This window comes from Montipora capricornis, chromosome 11 (genome assembly GCF_036669925.1).
Source record: "Montipora capricornis isolate CH-2021 chromosome 11, ASM3666992v2, whole genome shotgun sequence".
NCBI lineage: Eukaryota > Metazoa > Cnidaria > Anthozoa > Scleractinia > Acroporidae > Montipora > Montipora capricornis.
The window spans coordinates 14997464-15014963 of record NC_090893.1 but is presented as its reverse complement, the minus strand read 5'-3'; the positions used below and the strand labels follow the sequence as shown (position 1 = coordinate 15014963).

The 17500-nt window shown below is 38.0% G+C and overlaps 1 protein-coding gene and 1 long non-coding RNA gene across 3 annotated transcripts in view; one reads left to right on the top strand and one right to left on the bottom strand.

Moving 5' to 3' along the window:
* Nucleotides 1-4076: 4076 nt before the first annotated feature.
* The window catches only part of LOC138024954 (uncharacterized), a 17486-nt gene continuing 4062 nt past the window's right edge, over nt 4077-17500 (bottom strand). Inside the window, exons 2-3 of one of the 2 annotated variants that reach the window (XR_011127106.1) lie at nt 8046-8155; nt 4077-5466 (exon numbers count right to left, since the gene is read on the bottom strand). This is a non-coding gene — a long non-coding RNA (uncharacterized lncRNA). Of the gene's footprint in view, nt 5467-6301; nt 6438-8045; nt 8156-17500 lie in introns of those variants that run through there. The other variant, XR_011127105.1, reaches the window with a different exon arrangement.
* Nucleotides 6136-16199, top strand: LOC138024951 (uncharacterized). Its single transcript, XM_068872149.1, has 7 exons — nt 6136-6294; nt 10199-10325; nt 11121-11206; nt 11896-11994; nt 12441-12491; nt 13300-13392; nt 14629-16199. The coding sequence occupies exons 1-7, from the start codon at nt 6217-6219 to the stop codon at nt 14686-14688; spliced, it is 594 nt and encodes a 197-aa protein (XP_068728250.1). The 5' UTR covers nt 6136-6216; the 3' UTR covers nt 14689-16199.

Here is a 17500-nt window from a genome sequence, read left to right as displayed (position 1 = left end):
TCCCAGGAGAAATTGCAAACAATGGTTATGCAAAGGTTTTGGGGGGTAATAGAGGTATATTATGGGATTGTGCAAGTAAAATATATCAACTGAATTTCATGGATTCTCTCTATCAGCGAAAAGGAAGTTGGCGCTCAGACTTCAGGGACTCTTTAAATTGACATGTTTGTAAGAATTCGGTATGCATCTAAATAGGTCAGACGAGTGCATTAGTGCATAAAATGCTATTCAATGATCTTAATTGAACTTCCAGAAGATGTTGATCGGTTTCGTCTTAAGTGCGTTCATCTGATTCCTATAAGTCTTAAAGGAACATTTGAATTATAAAAAAAAAAAATTGGTTGTTTGTTTTTTGTATGCGAAAATGTTTAATAAAGGGACAAATATTGCAAGTGCTAACGCCTTCCTTAAGGCAACAGACAAAATGCGTAAGAAGCTCTACCCAGTTTTGAAAAACAAAACCAAAGCAAAGAAAGAAATTCGCCGTTTTCCAAGTAGATGGGATAATTATTATATGTAATAGCCAGAACAGACCTTGAATATCTTTTTCCACGGACAGATCTTAAAATCAAAAAAAGTGTAAGCAAGGTTAAGGCGGAAAGCACGTCGCTCGCTTCGTATTGTGTTGTTTCGATGTGTGCATTGATGCATGTTATAATTGTTCTTTGATAATGTACAGAGTTCTGTGATAAACAATGTTCTTTTTATCTGATTTCTTTCATATTCTACGCACTGTAAGACAAGAAAACCCGCTCTCTCTCCCTATGCCTTCGTTGCAATGGCATTTGTCTTGGTTGCAGGTATTTCTTAACAAATAAAAGGTTACTTATTGAAAAGAACTTCTTTAGAGCGGTTGGATGATATTTTTGGATACATGATCAGAATTTGATGCTGCCCCAGAGATCTTCCTACTTATCCACAAGTGACCCGTAAAGTCTGTATTATTACGTTTAGGGTTAGGGTTATGTGTAATCGAATGGCGACGAGTGAAATTAGGAAATAATTTCACGCGCGTTTTGTCAAAATTCTGATAATTTCCCGAGCCTTTATGGGAGGGAAATTATCAGAATCTTGACAAAACGCAAGTGAAATTATTTCCTAATTTCACGAGAAAACCATTTGATTACCTTTTAATGTCGTGGGTGACAAATTACGCTCACAACCGTAATTGTAAAATCGCTCGAGTAATTTATCCAACTGCTCGGAAAGAATCATCTGATTGGTCAACGTGAAGTGCATAAATACATTAGTTTGTGATTTAGAATGCTACACAGAAGTTGCTATGGAAACACAGCGATGGAGTAATTTTGTTGGCTTTACAATAAATAAAGATCATCCGAACTCACTCACACGTGATATTTCTGAAGGTTCGCAAATTGCACTAGGCTAAGCTTCCTGCAATTTTGAGATTTTTCAAAATATCACTCATCCCTACAAATTCCAAATTGCAAGAGCAAGTTCACACGTCTTTCCTGTAGACTACCCTTAACGATACGTGAAGGAATTAATTAAACTAAAAATGTTATTTCAGTTCCTGAGTAAAGACATGACAAAGCAGCGCGAATCTCGAATTCTCGATAAAAAAAATCATAAAATATTCTCGAATCGGTCGATTTATCTATTTGAAAGAGTGATTTCTGAAGAATGGAGAAAGGATCTTTGCTGTCGATAAAACTTCATGAGTTTTGCACGAGAATGCGACGAATGGGTAAATGCGATTTTTTTTCCGTGTAATGTGACCCTTCCACGGTTTTTGAGGCCATCTTGGCAGCGGGGTAAACACGGCTAACTTTGCAGTAAATGCGTGGGATTTTGGCCGACTTTGAACCACTGTAGCTCCGCTAAAAAGCTCAAATTAAGAGACATATTTCCACATTTATACTGAGATTATTTTCATGAAATATAGAGAACAGATTCAGGATACAGCGACCATAAAAGAGCTTTTAAAGGGGCTAGGTCACGCAATTTTAGGCAATTTCAGCATTGATCAAATGGTCATAGAATTAACTGAAATAACAAAATAATGGCTCAAAACTATAGAAGAACTCAAACAAAACACAGGAAAGCGAAGAAGGGAAAAGGATGGACAAAACTGGGGAGGGTTTTAAATGGATTGCATTTGGGTAAATTTGAAAAACGTCGGCCCACCTTTTTTCAAAATTATATCAGTTTATATGAAAATGTCATTTAAACAGCTGGAAAATCATTCTCAGTTGTTATGTGGCCGTGATTTTGCAAATGAAAGACTCTTGCTCTGCCAATTTGACGTTTAGAGCTCATAACTAACAAAATTAAACAAAATTACCAAAAACAGCGTGACCTAGCCCCTTTAATATTTCATAATCAAATCCTTCTAATCAAAAAAATTCGGTTTTATAATCAAAATCATGCACATTGCCGCGAAATTAGAAACAACATGAGAAGATCGAATTTACGGACGTCGTACCTTCCTTAATGGCCTTATTAGTCGGGCGACCGACTCTAGGTTTACCAGTGTATTTCTTCGCAAATGTCCGTCACGTGCAATGGGCAATACCGCAGATATGTAGTGAAGGCTCAATGTTCATTTCGCTTTATTTTCATTTCTCTTCGATAACCTTAGAAGTGATTCTCTGCGATGGTAGGTATACATTAATGATTACAGATATGGCAGAAGCGAGTTACGGTGTTAGGTCCAATACGCTCAAACCACTTACAGACTGTTCGTGGTAGACCCACATCAAAACACGAAAATGAGCGTCCATTTCGAAAGTCGTTGTTCCGTGAACTCTTGCTTGGAAAATATCTCAAATGTTGCTATCAAGCTCTTACAAGTTCTAAAGAGATCAGTTGAGCAGTCATTGAGAACAAAATATGTGCAAACTATGACTAGCAATGACAGAAGTACATTAAGGAACTTTACTCGAAATTTTGACGCTGATATTTCTGATATTTGATAATCAACATAATGGCACGGAGGATAACAACAACAACAAGAAAGCCGTCACTTATCGAAGCGAAGATGCAAGTAACTTCTTTAATTTTATGACTGTCATGATCATTATTTCATATATTTTGTACAATGTATCAAGTGGATTATCAGTTCTATCAATTTCTCTTTGTACTGCATTAGTTTTCTGTGTAATCATGTACGTTCGCGTGTTGTATACGATTGCGTTACCAACACGTGCAATGTTGAATGTCCTGGGAAAATGTGATGTATTAGGGGAGGCAATGTTGCCATTTGTACATCATCAACATGATGGCGTAGTGAAAATAAAATATAGAGAGAAATTGAGATCTCGTTATGCTAAATTTGTTTATTGGAATCATAACCGTGTTGTACGTGAATGCCATGTGTCGTGATCGCGAACCTAGTAGGATTCCTGTGAAGAAGCTGAAACGTCTGCCGCAGAAAAGCAGAAAACGGAGGGTCTTTGTGTGGAAAAAGATTCTTAAGATCACTCCTTTGCCGTCAGAACTTCATGGTTACATCAGTTGCAGGCTGAGTAGTCAAATGAAAAGAAGGCGAATAATTGCCAGTCTCCGTTTGTTTGAAAAAGTGAGGAAAAAGCCAGCTTCCATTCGACGAAGATTTCGTCAAACAGTACGTTTACTTGCTTTGGAAAATACACTGGAACACGAAAACGCGTAAATCTGAAGAAATATCAAGTGTTGTACACATGCTGTGGACCAATGAGTTTGTACAAGAATGCATGGTGATCATAGACGATGCTGTGCTGAAATAAATGTATGTAATGACATAGAAACAAATCCTGGGCCTCCGATGAATAATATTGATTGCTATGTCTGAGAACAATTACCAGCTTAATTATAGTGAAAGCGACACAGGTAATCTACATAACAGTGATTCAATAATTGAGGGATATCAGTACAGTATACCTATAGACAGTGCATTTGAATCGCTCTTGTCACAAAATTATTCTTCATTTATTCTGACAATAGGATGTATTGGTGTTAGTATCTATCATACTGATAATGGGAGTTATAAGATTTTTGATTCTCATGCAAGAGATGAATGTGGTAGAAGCCATCCCCAGGTACATGTGTACTATTAGAAGTACCATCCATTCAGGACTTAGTACAGTATTTCCAGGCTATACACTCACTTGGTGACAATTATGAACTCAGGCGTTATATAACTCTGAACTCAGAGGGCTGCATATTAGTACATATGAAATAACTGCAGTGAACAGTGTTAGAGAACAATGCAACTGCACTTGTAAACAATGCTGTGCTCTAGGACTTTATGCAATGTGTTACGCAACAGCAAAGTCTTGTAGTTATTGGAAATCCCAAACGTTATGTTGCATTGCTGACCAAGGAAACAAATTCTATCGTCACCCGAGCTCACAAGTGCAGATTTACCCAAGAGTCTTGATATTGGTGAAGTTGATTGTAGTAATGGTAATGAATTTATATAGCGCATTTCTATTAGCATATTCAAATGCGCTTTACAAGCAAGTGATCTATGGGTGAGATCGGACATCAAGTCAGCAATGTTTTCATGACGAAATGCATGTTGTTTTTGCCAGTGTGATTACAAATTTCGTGATCTTTCTTTGAGACATGCACTTCTTTCCATGTATTACACATCTTTTTTTAGAACTACTACTCAACGCTCATGATCCCTAGCAGCACACGTGTGGCCACAGCCCGACTTACGATCCTAGATCGTCTTGTTTTGTGTTGAATGAATGTTATCAATAAAACTATTTAAAGTAGTACAAAACATTTATACTGAAAGATAGTTAAATCTTCATTTTGAGCGTACATTGGACAAAAAAGGTGCAATACCTAGCGAGGAATAATATTTTGCAGGAAAAACTTTCAAAAAAAGTTCGTGGGAAATTCAGTATAGATGGTTTTGGAAGTCAGACTTTTTAAATTAATTACATGATTACGACAAGGGTGGCCTTACGAAGTACGGTTGCTTAAGTCAATTTTCGTGGCTCAAACACAAATGTTGGTAAAATTGATCACTTCGAAGCATTAGGTCTACACAAGACAAGTCTGACATATGTCTTTCCTGTAGCTATAGACTAACCTTAAACGATACGTGAAGGCATTAAAACTAAAAATGATACTCGGAGTTCAGTTCCTGTGTTATGACATGACAAAGTACGAATCTCGAATCTCGGTAATGTAATGACTACGGCAATGGTTACCTCACGATTGTTTCAGTCAACTTTGCGGTCGTGTGAAGACAAGTTAAAAGGGAAAACAGTTCCTTTCCGGTTCCCGTCCGCGTCTCAAAAACGTGCTTGCGTAAGCTCCTTAACCGCATAATTTTTTGCTTTGCTCCGTAAAGAATCATAGGCGAGAGCTTCTCAATACAAAGTATTCAACGAGTTCCTTTACTCTGCTACATGAGTTACCTCAGAAACTACATCTTATCCTCCTGTACCACAAGAATGTCCAGTTAAGTTTACTGAGAAATAACGACTCCTGTGGCAACAGCCAAACCTACAAAACAAGAAAATCGATGGATGAACGACGAAAACTGAAAATCGTGCTGCACGTGCGGCACGCATTTTAGGGCATCTCTCTCCCGAACTCTGCAAAAATTAGAAACAAAAATAACCAAAAGATGATCGTGAGCATACGAAAGCGAATCCTAAGTTCATTCTCTGTAATTTTTATGCTGTTATGGGATGCGCACGAATGGGCCGGATTTTAAGTAAAATAATAATAATAATAATAATAATAATAATAATAATAATAATAATAATAATAATAATAATAACAGAGAATGAACGAGATCTAGTACGAGTTGCTTGATCTTGCTGTCATTCAATAAATTGTGATTAAAATCATATAGATTGAGATATTCATACAACTTCATTAAATTTGAGCAAAAAACTATTTTGACCAGTGTTGTAAAGCTCAATTGACATTTAGCTAGATTTGTAGAGATTGTTTTTGCTTTTAAATTGTCACTGTATTAAATTGTCATTGAATTGTCGTCAAAGCAAATCGTTGAGATTCCGTAACCTTGTTTTGAAATAACGGAAGTTAAGAATTGTAAATATTGTGGTTGGTTCGTGGGATGATGACAGGTGAAACGCGTACGTGCCTTGATTCCTTCTTTTATAACCTATAAATGTGATGCAACACGCTGACTCTCTTTAAAGAGCGTGTTGCATCAGATTTATAGGTTATAAAAGAAGGAATCAAGACACGTACGAGTTTTACTGTCAAAGCGCTATTCTAGCCATGGTTGTCTTAGTACGCTGTTGTTGCTGCGGCTGTGACCTCAGTACTGGAGTTTTTCTCCTCGCTGTGTTGAGTGCGGTGAGTAAACTGATGTACGCATGAGTTTTTTTGGGAAGAATTTTTTCGCCCTCTGTTTAAATCGGCACGACGCAGAGCTTGGGAGTTGCAATTGGTGCCTGTTGCTTGACGAGCTACAGTTAAACTTGAATCGTGTACAGGTACTAAGGGAAAAAAAATTAAAAAATAAAATTCATCAAATTTTACTTGCGGTACTTGGTAATGAGGATGATTATGTTGATGTCTCTACGTTAATGTCTAAAATGACTAATTATCATTCATCAAACTATTATTATTAATTCCTTATGTTCTATGTCTTATCATAAGTTCTTGCTCTTCTCATGTAAATCCTAGCTATTCGTGAATATATGTGTATACCTGAAAGGACTCGACGAATAAAATACAACTGCTCACAACTCTTAATTTCTTACGGTATCCGACTAAAAGTCTACTGGCCAAGGCAGAAATTAACCTCAAATGAGAAGAGAAGTCAACTTGCTCTCAAAACTGTGCACGTGCTTACCAAGCTATTCAAAAGGCTTGTCAAATGAAGAGTGTTCTGCCAATTGCGTATGGTTGGGTGAATGGCGCAAATTTCAATAAATGAAAATTGCTTCCAACATCAACAACCAACCTGCAATTCAACATTTTTCTCTTTTGGTCAACAATAAAATTCGTCCAAATTCAATGGCAAAGACAATAGCCAAATTTAAAACACGCCTCATACAACACCAAAAGTAAGTCAAATCAACGACAACGAATCACCTCAAAACCATCAGGCAATATCAACGACAAAGTTTCAACGACAAAATAGGCGGCTAAACAATTTAGGGGACGCGAACAACTAGCTATGGTCGGGGAAGGTTAAAACCGAAAAATTCCGGCATGCTGGCATCAAAGGACAGGTATACATTTTAGGCACGTGATATTAGTCACGTGATTTTGGTCATGCTCTAAGCAACGAATTTTTGGCAGATTCCTGTTGATTTGCGCAGCAGTACCTACACGCAAATCGCGGAAAATGAAAAAAAAAGTGATTCATAGAATGTTTATCTCTATCTGTCAAATTATATCATTGATATTATTTTGAAAGCTGAATTGAATGTGAATGATGGATATGAGAAGCATTTTCAAACCTTTTTTTTTTTATAGAAGAGTTTCGAAATAAAAAAAAAAAGCAAAAGTTTGTAGTAAAGTTTGACTCTTTCAATTGCTCAAAATCTGAGACTTCCTGTTACAAATATCTAAAGAAGAAGCCCCATTCAGAGCGCCCTGTTCTCTTGCCAGAATGCCGGAATTTTTCGGTTGCAATCTTCCCCGAGCATAGCTCGTCCTCAAATTGATGAACCACCTATTTTGTCGTTGAAGTTGATATCGATATTGGGATAGACTTTCACATACCGGACTCAGATGGCCGAGGACAAAAGAACAATTGTTATTCCGATTAGGCCTTGCTAACAGGGTATTGTTACGTTCGCTTTGTTCTTTTGTTTCATGGACATTAATTATTTCGGTTCCGGTATATGAAAGACCAGCCCGATATTGCAATGTTGGTTTGAGGTGATTCGTTGCCGTTGATTTGACTTACTTTTGTTGTTGGATTAGGCGTGTTTTAAGTGTTGGTTATTGTGTTAGGCGTTGCATTTGAACAAATTTTATGGTTGACCTAGAGATAAAGTGTTGAACTGCAGGTTGATTGTTAATGTTGAAAGCAATTCTGATTCTTGAATTTTGCACCATTACGCCAACCATAATGCGTTAACTTTGCCCACCTGTTTCGATATTAACATGTTTTCTCCCTATTGCGTAGGTGGAGCTTCTTGCTTCAGTAGTTTTTCTTCCTGTTGCTGTGCATCGGGAAATTGTACACAACCGCTCACAACTTTAAAAAACAAAAACAAACAAACAAAAAAAACAAACAATAGTACACTGAGTGAGCCTCAACTAACATTCCCTAGCATATGTCGTTTTGAAGCACGTACAAGAAACGTTGATGAACAAAGCCTTGGCTTAAGTTTACGAAAGGGAACAGACCTCCATGTTTTGACAGACAAAATTCAAGTTCACTGCTAATCTCGTACCCAGACCTCACTCTGTCACTGGAAATGTGAGATCTGGTAAAGTTCGACAGTACACCACTATTTATTGGCTACTAAAAAAAGGTTGCGGCAATGCAATCTATACTCCGATTGGCTTATTTCACGGGGCACTTAATGAAGGTTTGGTTTTCGCAAGCTCATGTGCTGTTTTGAATAAATGTCAGTTGTGCGGAGGAAAGTTTTGTTTTTTCCGACGCCGGAAGAGCTTTACATTTGAGGAAAATCATTTTAAAAATTTGCGACGTTTGTGTGAATGGTACCGACGAAAGTCCCACGTACCCTGCCACTCAAATAAAGTTCTGCGTAGCTTGCTACGCGGTACGCATCAACTAATAAATTCAAGTTGAAGTATGTAATTTATTCAAAAACAGTGTTTCTCGTTCTTAAAGCGTGACTCGTCAATTAAGTAGTAATCAATTGTGAATTTTACGGTTAGATAATAATAATAATAATAATAATAATAATAATAATAATAATAATAATAATAATAATAATAATAATGGCTTTATTCAGCATTTCCACAAGGTGGCTCTTCATCTGCTAAAATATATCATCTAAAATAAAAATAAAGGTAAAAAAAAGTAAAAAAGTAATAAAAATACAATAATAAAAATAAATATATCTATTTACAGTGCATAATAGAAACATTAAGCTAAAAAATTATCTTTGACCTTTTTCATTAAAAACTTAAAAGTCATCTTAGAAAACTGGTTAAAATCAAGACAGTTCCTTACACATCCAGGTAAAATGTTAAAGCTTTTAGCAGCTTGGTCTTGATAAATATATGACACTAGTGGGATTTCAAGCTGCATAGCTGCACTGGACCTCAGCGTTCGATTGTGCATAAATTGCTTCAGTCGCAGGTAACCTGGCCATTCACGAGAATAAATCGCCTTATGAACTAGCTTTAACAACTGCCATTCGATATGTTCTTTAACTGGTAGCCAACTTAGCTTTATAATATCCTCCCTTTCAACAAATTTACCTACAACAAAGCTCGCGCATGCCGTTTGAATTCTTTGTAGGCGTTTAACAGGGTAATGTGGTAAATTATGATAAACAACACAATTGTAGTACAACTTGGAAAGTACTAGGGCCTAAACTAACTGCTTGCGAATATGAAATGGAACATTTTTCACGAGATCGTGTCAAGAAATTAGAACTCGTTGCAGTGATTAGGTCTAAGCAGTCTTTAACATTTTCGCTTTCAATTTACTGTTTGCGGGCTAACTACACTTTTCACAAGATTGTGAAGAAAATAGCACTCGTTTACTGATTAAGCCAAAGCGTTAGTTTCAGAGATTAGGCCTAAACCCTATTCAACATTTTAGCTTTCAATTAACAGTTTGGCTAATTAGACTTTGCACGAGATCGTGTGAAGAAAATAGCACTCGTTTATTGATTAAGCTTAAGCGCTCGTTTCAGTGATTCTGAGTTACTCGGACAATTAAACAATCTCGACCGTTCAAAAACAATCGCCTGTAGCGCTTCTTTCTGTTTAAGCTTAAGTTAAGGTTTCTTTGTCCTCTACCCAAAAGAATCTCTTCAAGAGTACTCTCGAAATCCATGTTTATTCCGCAAAATCACCCAAAGTACGAACATGCGCATTGATAGAAAAGCCCGTATTTTGGGCCTCGCTGGCTCTGAGCATGCTCGAAATCGAACTTTACCAGATCTTCCTTCCGTATGACCGTGGATGATCTGGGTACGAGATTAGTTCACTGCTGGCTTCCCATTCGTTCAATTAAAATACTTTATGCACGAGTTGGCCTATGGCCTCCTTTGATTTTATATCTTTTTCATTTTGCACTTTCTTCTTATAATAGGTTGGTGGAGGATATGGGATCTATTCGAACTTCAACAGCGCAAGTACACTTACACGTTTCCGGGAGGACTTGATGGAAAATCCCGAATTACACTCGTTATTGCCTGTCCCTTTAAAGTACTACGACGGTAAGTGGGATGGTAATCCCTAAAAAAAAAAAAAACTAGTTTAACTAGTTAATAGTGCGGAAGAGGAGTTTTCAATTGCGAATGTCACAAATCAGCAAAGTTATTTCTCAGACAAGTCTCAACGCACGAAAACAGTGCTACGATCCTATCAGTAATCGAAGACGTTACATGCAACTTGATCATGCGCGCTTGCCAATCGGGCTTGCAGAGTTTTGCCTTAGCTTGTCATCGGTTGAAAGGTTTGAATAGCGAGAGATTTGAGCCAATTTACTTCTTGTGTTTTTGTTATGATAAGCAAATTTATGGAACTTTTATTCATTTAATATTTTTACAACAACGTAATCTTTTTCCCAAAATTTAAACCTCGAAACCCTTTAGAAGGATTACTAAAACGTGTTTCTTGCTCATTTGATGTTGTTAAAAAAGGCAAATAAGGAGTTTAAGAATAAGTGGTTTTCACGTGACGTCATCGTCGCCATGTTGGTGCACGTAGACGAAAACAAAAGATCTCTAATTACCTCAGCTAAGATTTCCGAACAGATCAAATTCCTCTAGGTGATAAAAACTTCTCTTTAGCCAGTCTTTACACATTAAAAGGAGCCTAAAAATGTCCTTCGAGAGGCTTTTGACTTAAATTTGCTCGCTGAGTGCCCTTGTTTTAGCTTCCTAATGAGAAATGTTTGTTACGAACGAGTGGCTAGAGTTTTTCCCTCCACTCTCTACAGCCTCTTCGATATAATCGACAAGTGTTTTTTTCGAATCTTAACTATTTGATTTTCTTTTCTTTTCTTTTAGTTGTTACCAACTTGCTAAAAACTGACGGAGTTTTCAATATTATTGTGGTTTTGACAAGCTTATTACTACTTGGAGCCCACAACTCGGTAAGCTCCTTTCAATTTACTCCTTACGCTAAAATGCCTTTAATTAACAGCGATCAAGCATTTTGCTTCAATTGTTTCCCAAGATCAGTCAAAAAGTTAAGTCCTGGTTACATTTTTCAATGTCCACTTGTTCTAACGGTTACCCCTGGCCTGGTGACTGAAGTATATTAACAAATTAGTATTTACTCATGTTTCTAGTACTTTAAAATTAGAGGTAATTATAATTATGATATCAGGTCTTCCAGCTGTTTGAATTACTTATGACTATGTAATGTAATTATGATAATGTATAAGTTAATCTTTGGAACTAGTTATTTGCATTACGTTCGTTAAATTATTATTCTTCTTTAAGTTACACCTTGGTAACCTCGGATATGCTCGGTTTTGTAAATCAATGTTGCTAATCATCCTCACTAGCCTCGTTTGCACGAACAAAATTCAAAAGAACTTTTGCTCCAAGGTGAGGCTAGTGAGGATGATTAGCACGAAGACAAAAGAATAATTTCTTGGTCGCCATTTACGAATACGGTCTAGAGTAAGCCAGAGGTTCCACACAGGTGGCGAAAATATACATGTAATATATATAATCTCAATTCCGTATTTATGTGTAACAAATGAAAACAAAATAAATAAAGTAAAATAAATATTTTTTTGTTTGATAAATACAACTTTATACCGCTTTTTTTCAGAAAAATCGCTTCTTGGCCTTGCCATATCTTGCCTGGCATGCGATTCTCCTCGTTTACAATCTGGGAGTGACGATTTTCTATATAATTATCTGGAAGGGGGTATGTATTTTAGCTTCGATTCTGGGCTAAATAACGTTGAATATTACCTTTAAGTCGGATTCCACGAGAGGAAATCCATTTGTTCGTTCAGCCATGATGCCCGAAATTTGTTCCGAACCAAGAAGGCCGCGAGTAACGAATTCTGCATAATGCATAATCAGTGTGCACCAGAGGTGCACGAAGATAGTTGCCAACGTTTATGAAAATAGTTTGTTACTAAGACTGTCACATTTTCGAACTGCGAGGGGAAGTCAAATAATTCCTGTGTATCTCATGACTTAAAGAATTGCGACCTCCGTGGACGACGAAGATGACTGAATACAGTTTTGTTTACTAGTTAGAGCATTCGCGATACTGCGCTGTTGAAGAAACCTTCAAGATGGCCTTTGTTTTCTTTCGTTGATTGTGTGTAGCTTATCCTAATCATGCAGTTTTGTTCTTTTCAGTTCGCTGTTATTGGAATAGCCATTTTCAATGCTATTTTCTGGGTTCTTTCGGTAAGTGCACAACTCAGCTATCGTATTTGATTATGAGAGACCTTGCAACGTTTGCCTTTTTGTAAATCCAGTCGGATATATACCTATTAATATGCTGGGACAACTTAGCTCTTTGAGAAGAAAAACAAAATTATTGCTTTTCACAGCTATGATTCCAGCAGCTAGGAACAAACTTTAACCCTCCCAGCCTTAACAATGCCACTTAGAGATTTTACTCATGTCTAACGCCAGACTATATCTTACTCGTCCATGGGGGACTCTGTGGGACCTTAAGGGCAAACTAAGACTTTTGTTTTGCACTTAAGTCCTATATAAAAAAGGATAGGTTATGGGTCATTTCATAGCTGTAGGCATTCGATTTCTGCAATACTCTGCCATATAAATACTGACTATGATTAACAAAATCAAAAGCCAACGCATTAAGTTCTAACTCAGGCCACCCACCACTTAGAGCCTGTAGAACTTATACAGGCATACCTTGACGGCAACCCACCCCCCCCCCCCCCCCCCCAGGTTTTAGACAGCCCCAATGGCTTGAAAACAGGCTGAGCCAGTTTGAACATATTTGAAATTCAGTGCTCAACGGGACTAGATCGAGAATACAAGATGTACAATGTTTTATCAACCGAAGATTTGCCTAGGCAGTTTATTACTATTCCTCGCAGTAACTGCAAAAAAAAATCAGGACCTGATTTTTTTTTTCTGCACTAAAGATCAGGGACTAACTGTCTCCAATGTAGTCACGCAGTACGATCAGTTTTTTTGCTTTCCGTTATCTTGTTGCGCGCTTTTTTATTGCATCTTACAGATTTATTTTCTCATCGTGGTGTACTCGTTCCACGAAGCCCTTCGTGAGGACCCATCTGGTGTATCCGCGGGATATAGACCCCCAAATCGCCCGGTAAGGCCTAAAAAAAGCGGTTGGTAATCAAGTGTAAAAATAATTTCGCCATTTGATTTTTAACTACTGCCTACTGCGCTTGGCTTAACTAAAAAAAATGACTTCACATTCATAAATAAAGAGTAAATAATTGATTATCTGAAGGCTCCCTCTTGAGGCTTTTAGGACCAAAGACGGCCTTGCATACGGCTGGCGCGCCTGAAATTTGAATTCACCAATCAAGATTCAGCAAGCGAGAAAAACTTTACTGTCCTCCTGACTTCAATGAAAGTTAACAGGAATAGCATTGAAATAAGGCCATTTATCTCACTCGAGATGGCATTAAATATTCGGGAAAAGGGGCTTACAATTTCCAAAACCATATCAGACTATAAAAAGTGAAAAATATGAAACATTTTGTGTTCCAAGCTTGCAGTTTGACGTCAAAAATGGGTCAACGGCTTCCGGCATGGCAACTCGCTCTTAGTTTGTGGGGTGTCTCCAGATAGGGTGATAGTTGTGTTATTTTGAGCAAAATATGCTGTTTTTCGTCAATAAAACCCGGAATTCTCAACTTAACTATTACAAAAGGCCAAGGAAACTAAAGCATTGCCTTTATTTTTGCAAGAGATTAAGTCTCTTGTCTTTGTGAGCTTTGAAGAAAAAAGCTACGTTTTGACTGCCGCTCGTACTGCAGGGGCAGTCGTCGTATGCAAGCGGTGATGCAATGAAAACAAAGCAAATTTCTAATAATGCCAACATTAGAGTGAAAAACCAGCAGGTTCAACCTTCCCAATAGTAGAACTTGATTTCAAATCCAGTGCACTAATCAGTCTCGTAGCGACACTGCCTCCCTACTGATGCGACATATCCACAGGAGAACCACCCTCTGTTGGTGTGGTAGAGGAGTATGATCGACAACAACCACCCCCCAGCTGAGGGTGGCCTACCTGTTATGCGACCAAGCAAGGCCGAAAGCAACATTATTTGTAACCTATTTGTTTTCATATTCATTTACCCGGGCTCAGCGCCGGCATCACGTGTTTACCTCGTGCAATGCTACGTACGATTAGATTCCTATCCTCTAATCGACATCTGCTGTGATTATGCAAAGTAATCAGTTCAATTTAAGTTTTAGTTTTACTGCTAAAAAAATGCACCTCGTTTTGGCATTAATACAAGGCAATACAATACTTAAAGTTTACACGAACAATTTTTTTGAATTACAATAAGATCGTTTTTTTTTCTTATACACAGGGGCAAGCTGCTAGCGGACCTCCTGTTGCTGCTGCTCAGATGTATAAGCCAGACGTCTAAGCGTGCTTGTTCTTTTCCACACATTTTGTCGACTTCCACGACTTAGAGCAGTGTGCTTAGCTTCTTGTGGAAAACTATACTTGTTTCCACTGAATAATTTTAATACCTGCCAAGATTCACTTTAAATGATTATCCACGTCTGTGGTTCAATTTCCCAGCCTGGGCATTTCCGGGGAAAGGTCATTCTTAAGCCTTCCGACTCAGTTTTCCGATCGAAAGAGAACATGTCACGTGTTATGGGCTAAAACTCACTAACTCCCTGCGGAAACAACAACTTAAACTTTCGACTCGCACGACGTGATCGGGTCGTGCACTTTGAAACGCCTTCGCGCGGCAAACTACCGTAGAGTGATGGCGTGTCTTTTGGCTCTGGTGCCTTTCACAATTCTCAAGTAAAGGCAATTTTAAAACGTGTATTTACCGAAAGGTTTAACATTTCTGCTATTTCATCTTTTATGTTTGTAGTTGGGATTTGTGACATTTTGTAATAAAGTCGTAAGATGGCACACATATATAATTTGTTCGATTTCTGGGTTGGGAGATACAACAAAACGCGTAAGCCTGCTTTTCACCAGCCGAAGCAAGCACAAGCGCAAACATAAGTAGCGTATGCTGAGTAAAAAGTAAAGTAAATTAAAGTCAATTTATTTAACGTCTGTAGTTCCTTCAGTTACGAAACTGGTATCTATGGAAACCAACGGTGCTCCTTTTACCCCACCCCTTCCCTCTCTCAGTGCTTCGTTTCACGGATATTTAAAGCTATAGCTACTCGGACCAGAGGAAAGTGGAAAAAGACGCTGAAGTCACCAAGGAAAACGAACGTCCACTCACATAAGCATAAGCACTCCGCCATTTTGTTCAAATGATCTGACGCAGGGAATTTGCAACGAGTGCTTTAATTGGCCAGGCGTAGTAACCTTTGTTATGCTTATGCCGTATTTCGTTTTCACACGCCATAACGCGAACGCAAGCATAAGCGCAAGAACAAGAAAAGAACAAATGTTGATCCTTGTGCCTATCTTTATGCTTGCGTCAAGGCTGTTGTCATGGTGAAATGAAACTGTTACGCTTGTGCTTGCACCACTAGTGAGAACCACAATTCAAGGACTGGCCCTAAGAAAACCGTAACCTAGTTTTGTTCCCCTTGGGGCCAGTTATGAAGTGCCTATTTCAGCCGTAATTAACAAAAAGTTGACATATTTAAAAAGAAAATTCCATAACAGTAACTTTCTCCGAAATCTACAATGTTTTTCAGAGAAAGCACGAAAGACGAGGTCTCTTCTGAAATATTTGACATACGATTTACAATTAGGGAAATTCAATAAGGAAAGTAAATACTTATCTTTGCCTGTAACAACTCTCAGAATTACAAGATCAACAGTCAGCTTTGAAGTAATCAAATGCCAATGTGTATACGTTGTCTTAATGCAGTCTTAAACTATTGGTGGAAAGAACAATAGCGAAAAAGTCTTTTGGGAATTTGACTCTATTATAATGCAAAGCTTGAGCTATATTTTTCTGACTATCGTTTTGGCGCCAACATGTCCGTTTGAGCCCGCGAGACTGAGCACCCCAAGCAAACCATTGTTTTAACAAAAATCGCTAGTCAGCAACCTGGTTCATGTCATTGCTGTCTAAGATCTCTTCCAATCAAAGAATTGTTGAAATATTGACTTCTTCAGCAGGTACCGGAACAGAGAATACGTAAAACAAAAGAACTTAACAAAAAACAGAAAATAAAACAACTCCAACTAAAGAAATACCCACAAGTGACGAAAACTACAACGCTTTGCGGTACATGCAGAAAGACCAAAATAGGAAGTTTTCACGTGACGTCATCGCCGCCATGTTGGTGAACGAAAACAAAAGATCTCTCATTAGCTTCTTTTGTTCGTCCATCAGAAGTCGTACATTTCTCTATTGTTATTGGTGTCTCTAGAGGTTGGTTGAAAATGTCCCATATTGTGTGGACATGTAGCAGGGACAAAATCACGACCTGGGGACACACATGAAAATATTGCGGGTACATGTCCCAGGGATATGTTGCAGCGACATGTTCCCTCGTGTGAACTGGTACGTTTACACTTATGATTGTGGAACACTAATTTTGGGGTGGTTTAATTTAGTCGTCGCGGTGGAACACTAATTTTGGGGTGGTTTAGTCCCCGCGACGTGTCCCATGACGTTCAACTTGTTGAATACTCTCGATAGCGCTAAGTTATATTTTGGAGTGACGTTTTCGTTGCCGTTGCGCGCCGTTATCCTTGCTTAAATAGACCATTTTACAGTTGGAAGCGAGGCTGCCGGTGACCCTGTTTTGATACAAACCTCCGTGCTTTTGTAATGTTAATATGGACTAATTAGAATTACAACAACACAATTTGCATGATAAAAGCAGTGGAGGCTGTATCAATACAAGGTCACCGGCAGTCTCGCAGCCATTCATAGGCTAGGTCGCTGAGAAAAAAACTGTAAAATGGCCTATTCCCAACACTAGTACTGCATAATTATCGATAATTAGGGACTTCAAAGATCTACGACGGCGACGTTGACGAAAACGTCGCATCAATCATAATAACTTTGCTTTATTGTGAGTTTCTCGCGAATAGGCCATCTCGTTCGCGTAGTACAAAGTGGGCGAAGTATCCTGAAAATAAAATAGTTTCAAGAGTAAAAATAGAGACTGAAAGATTTAAATTTGTACGCACGCTTTGTCCTCAAAACCTCAAATTTGATGATTTTTACGTCGTTGTTGTGCAGAGTACCGCACGAATATGTGCTAAAATTCGTGCCACACGTACAGCACGATTAT

Excerpts from the sequence above, each read along its gene's own strand:
- LOC138024951 (XM_068872149.1), top strand. The coding sequence starts at position 6,217 with ATGGTTGTCTTAGTACGCTGTTGTTGCTGCGGCTGTGACCTCAGTACT. Across the intron at positions 10,326-11,120 it reads CCCTTTAAAGTACTACGACG|TTGTTACCAACTTGCTAAAA; the intron begins GTAAGTGGGATG and ends CTTTTCTTTTAG. Across the intron at positions 12,492-13,299 it reads CTATTTTCTGGGTTCTTTCG|ATTTATTTTCTCATCGTGGT; the intron begins GTAAGTGCACAA and ends TGCATCTTACAG.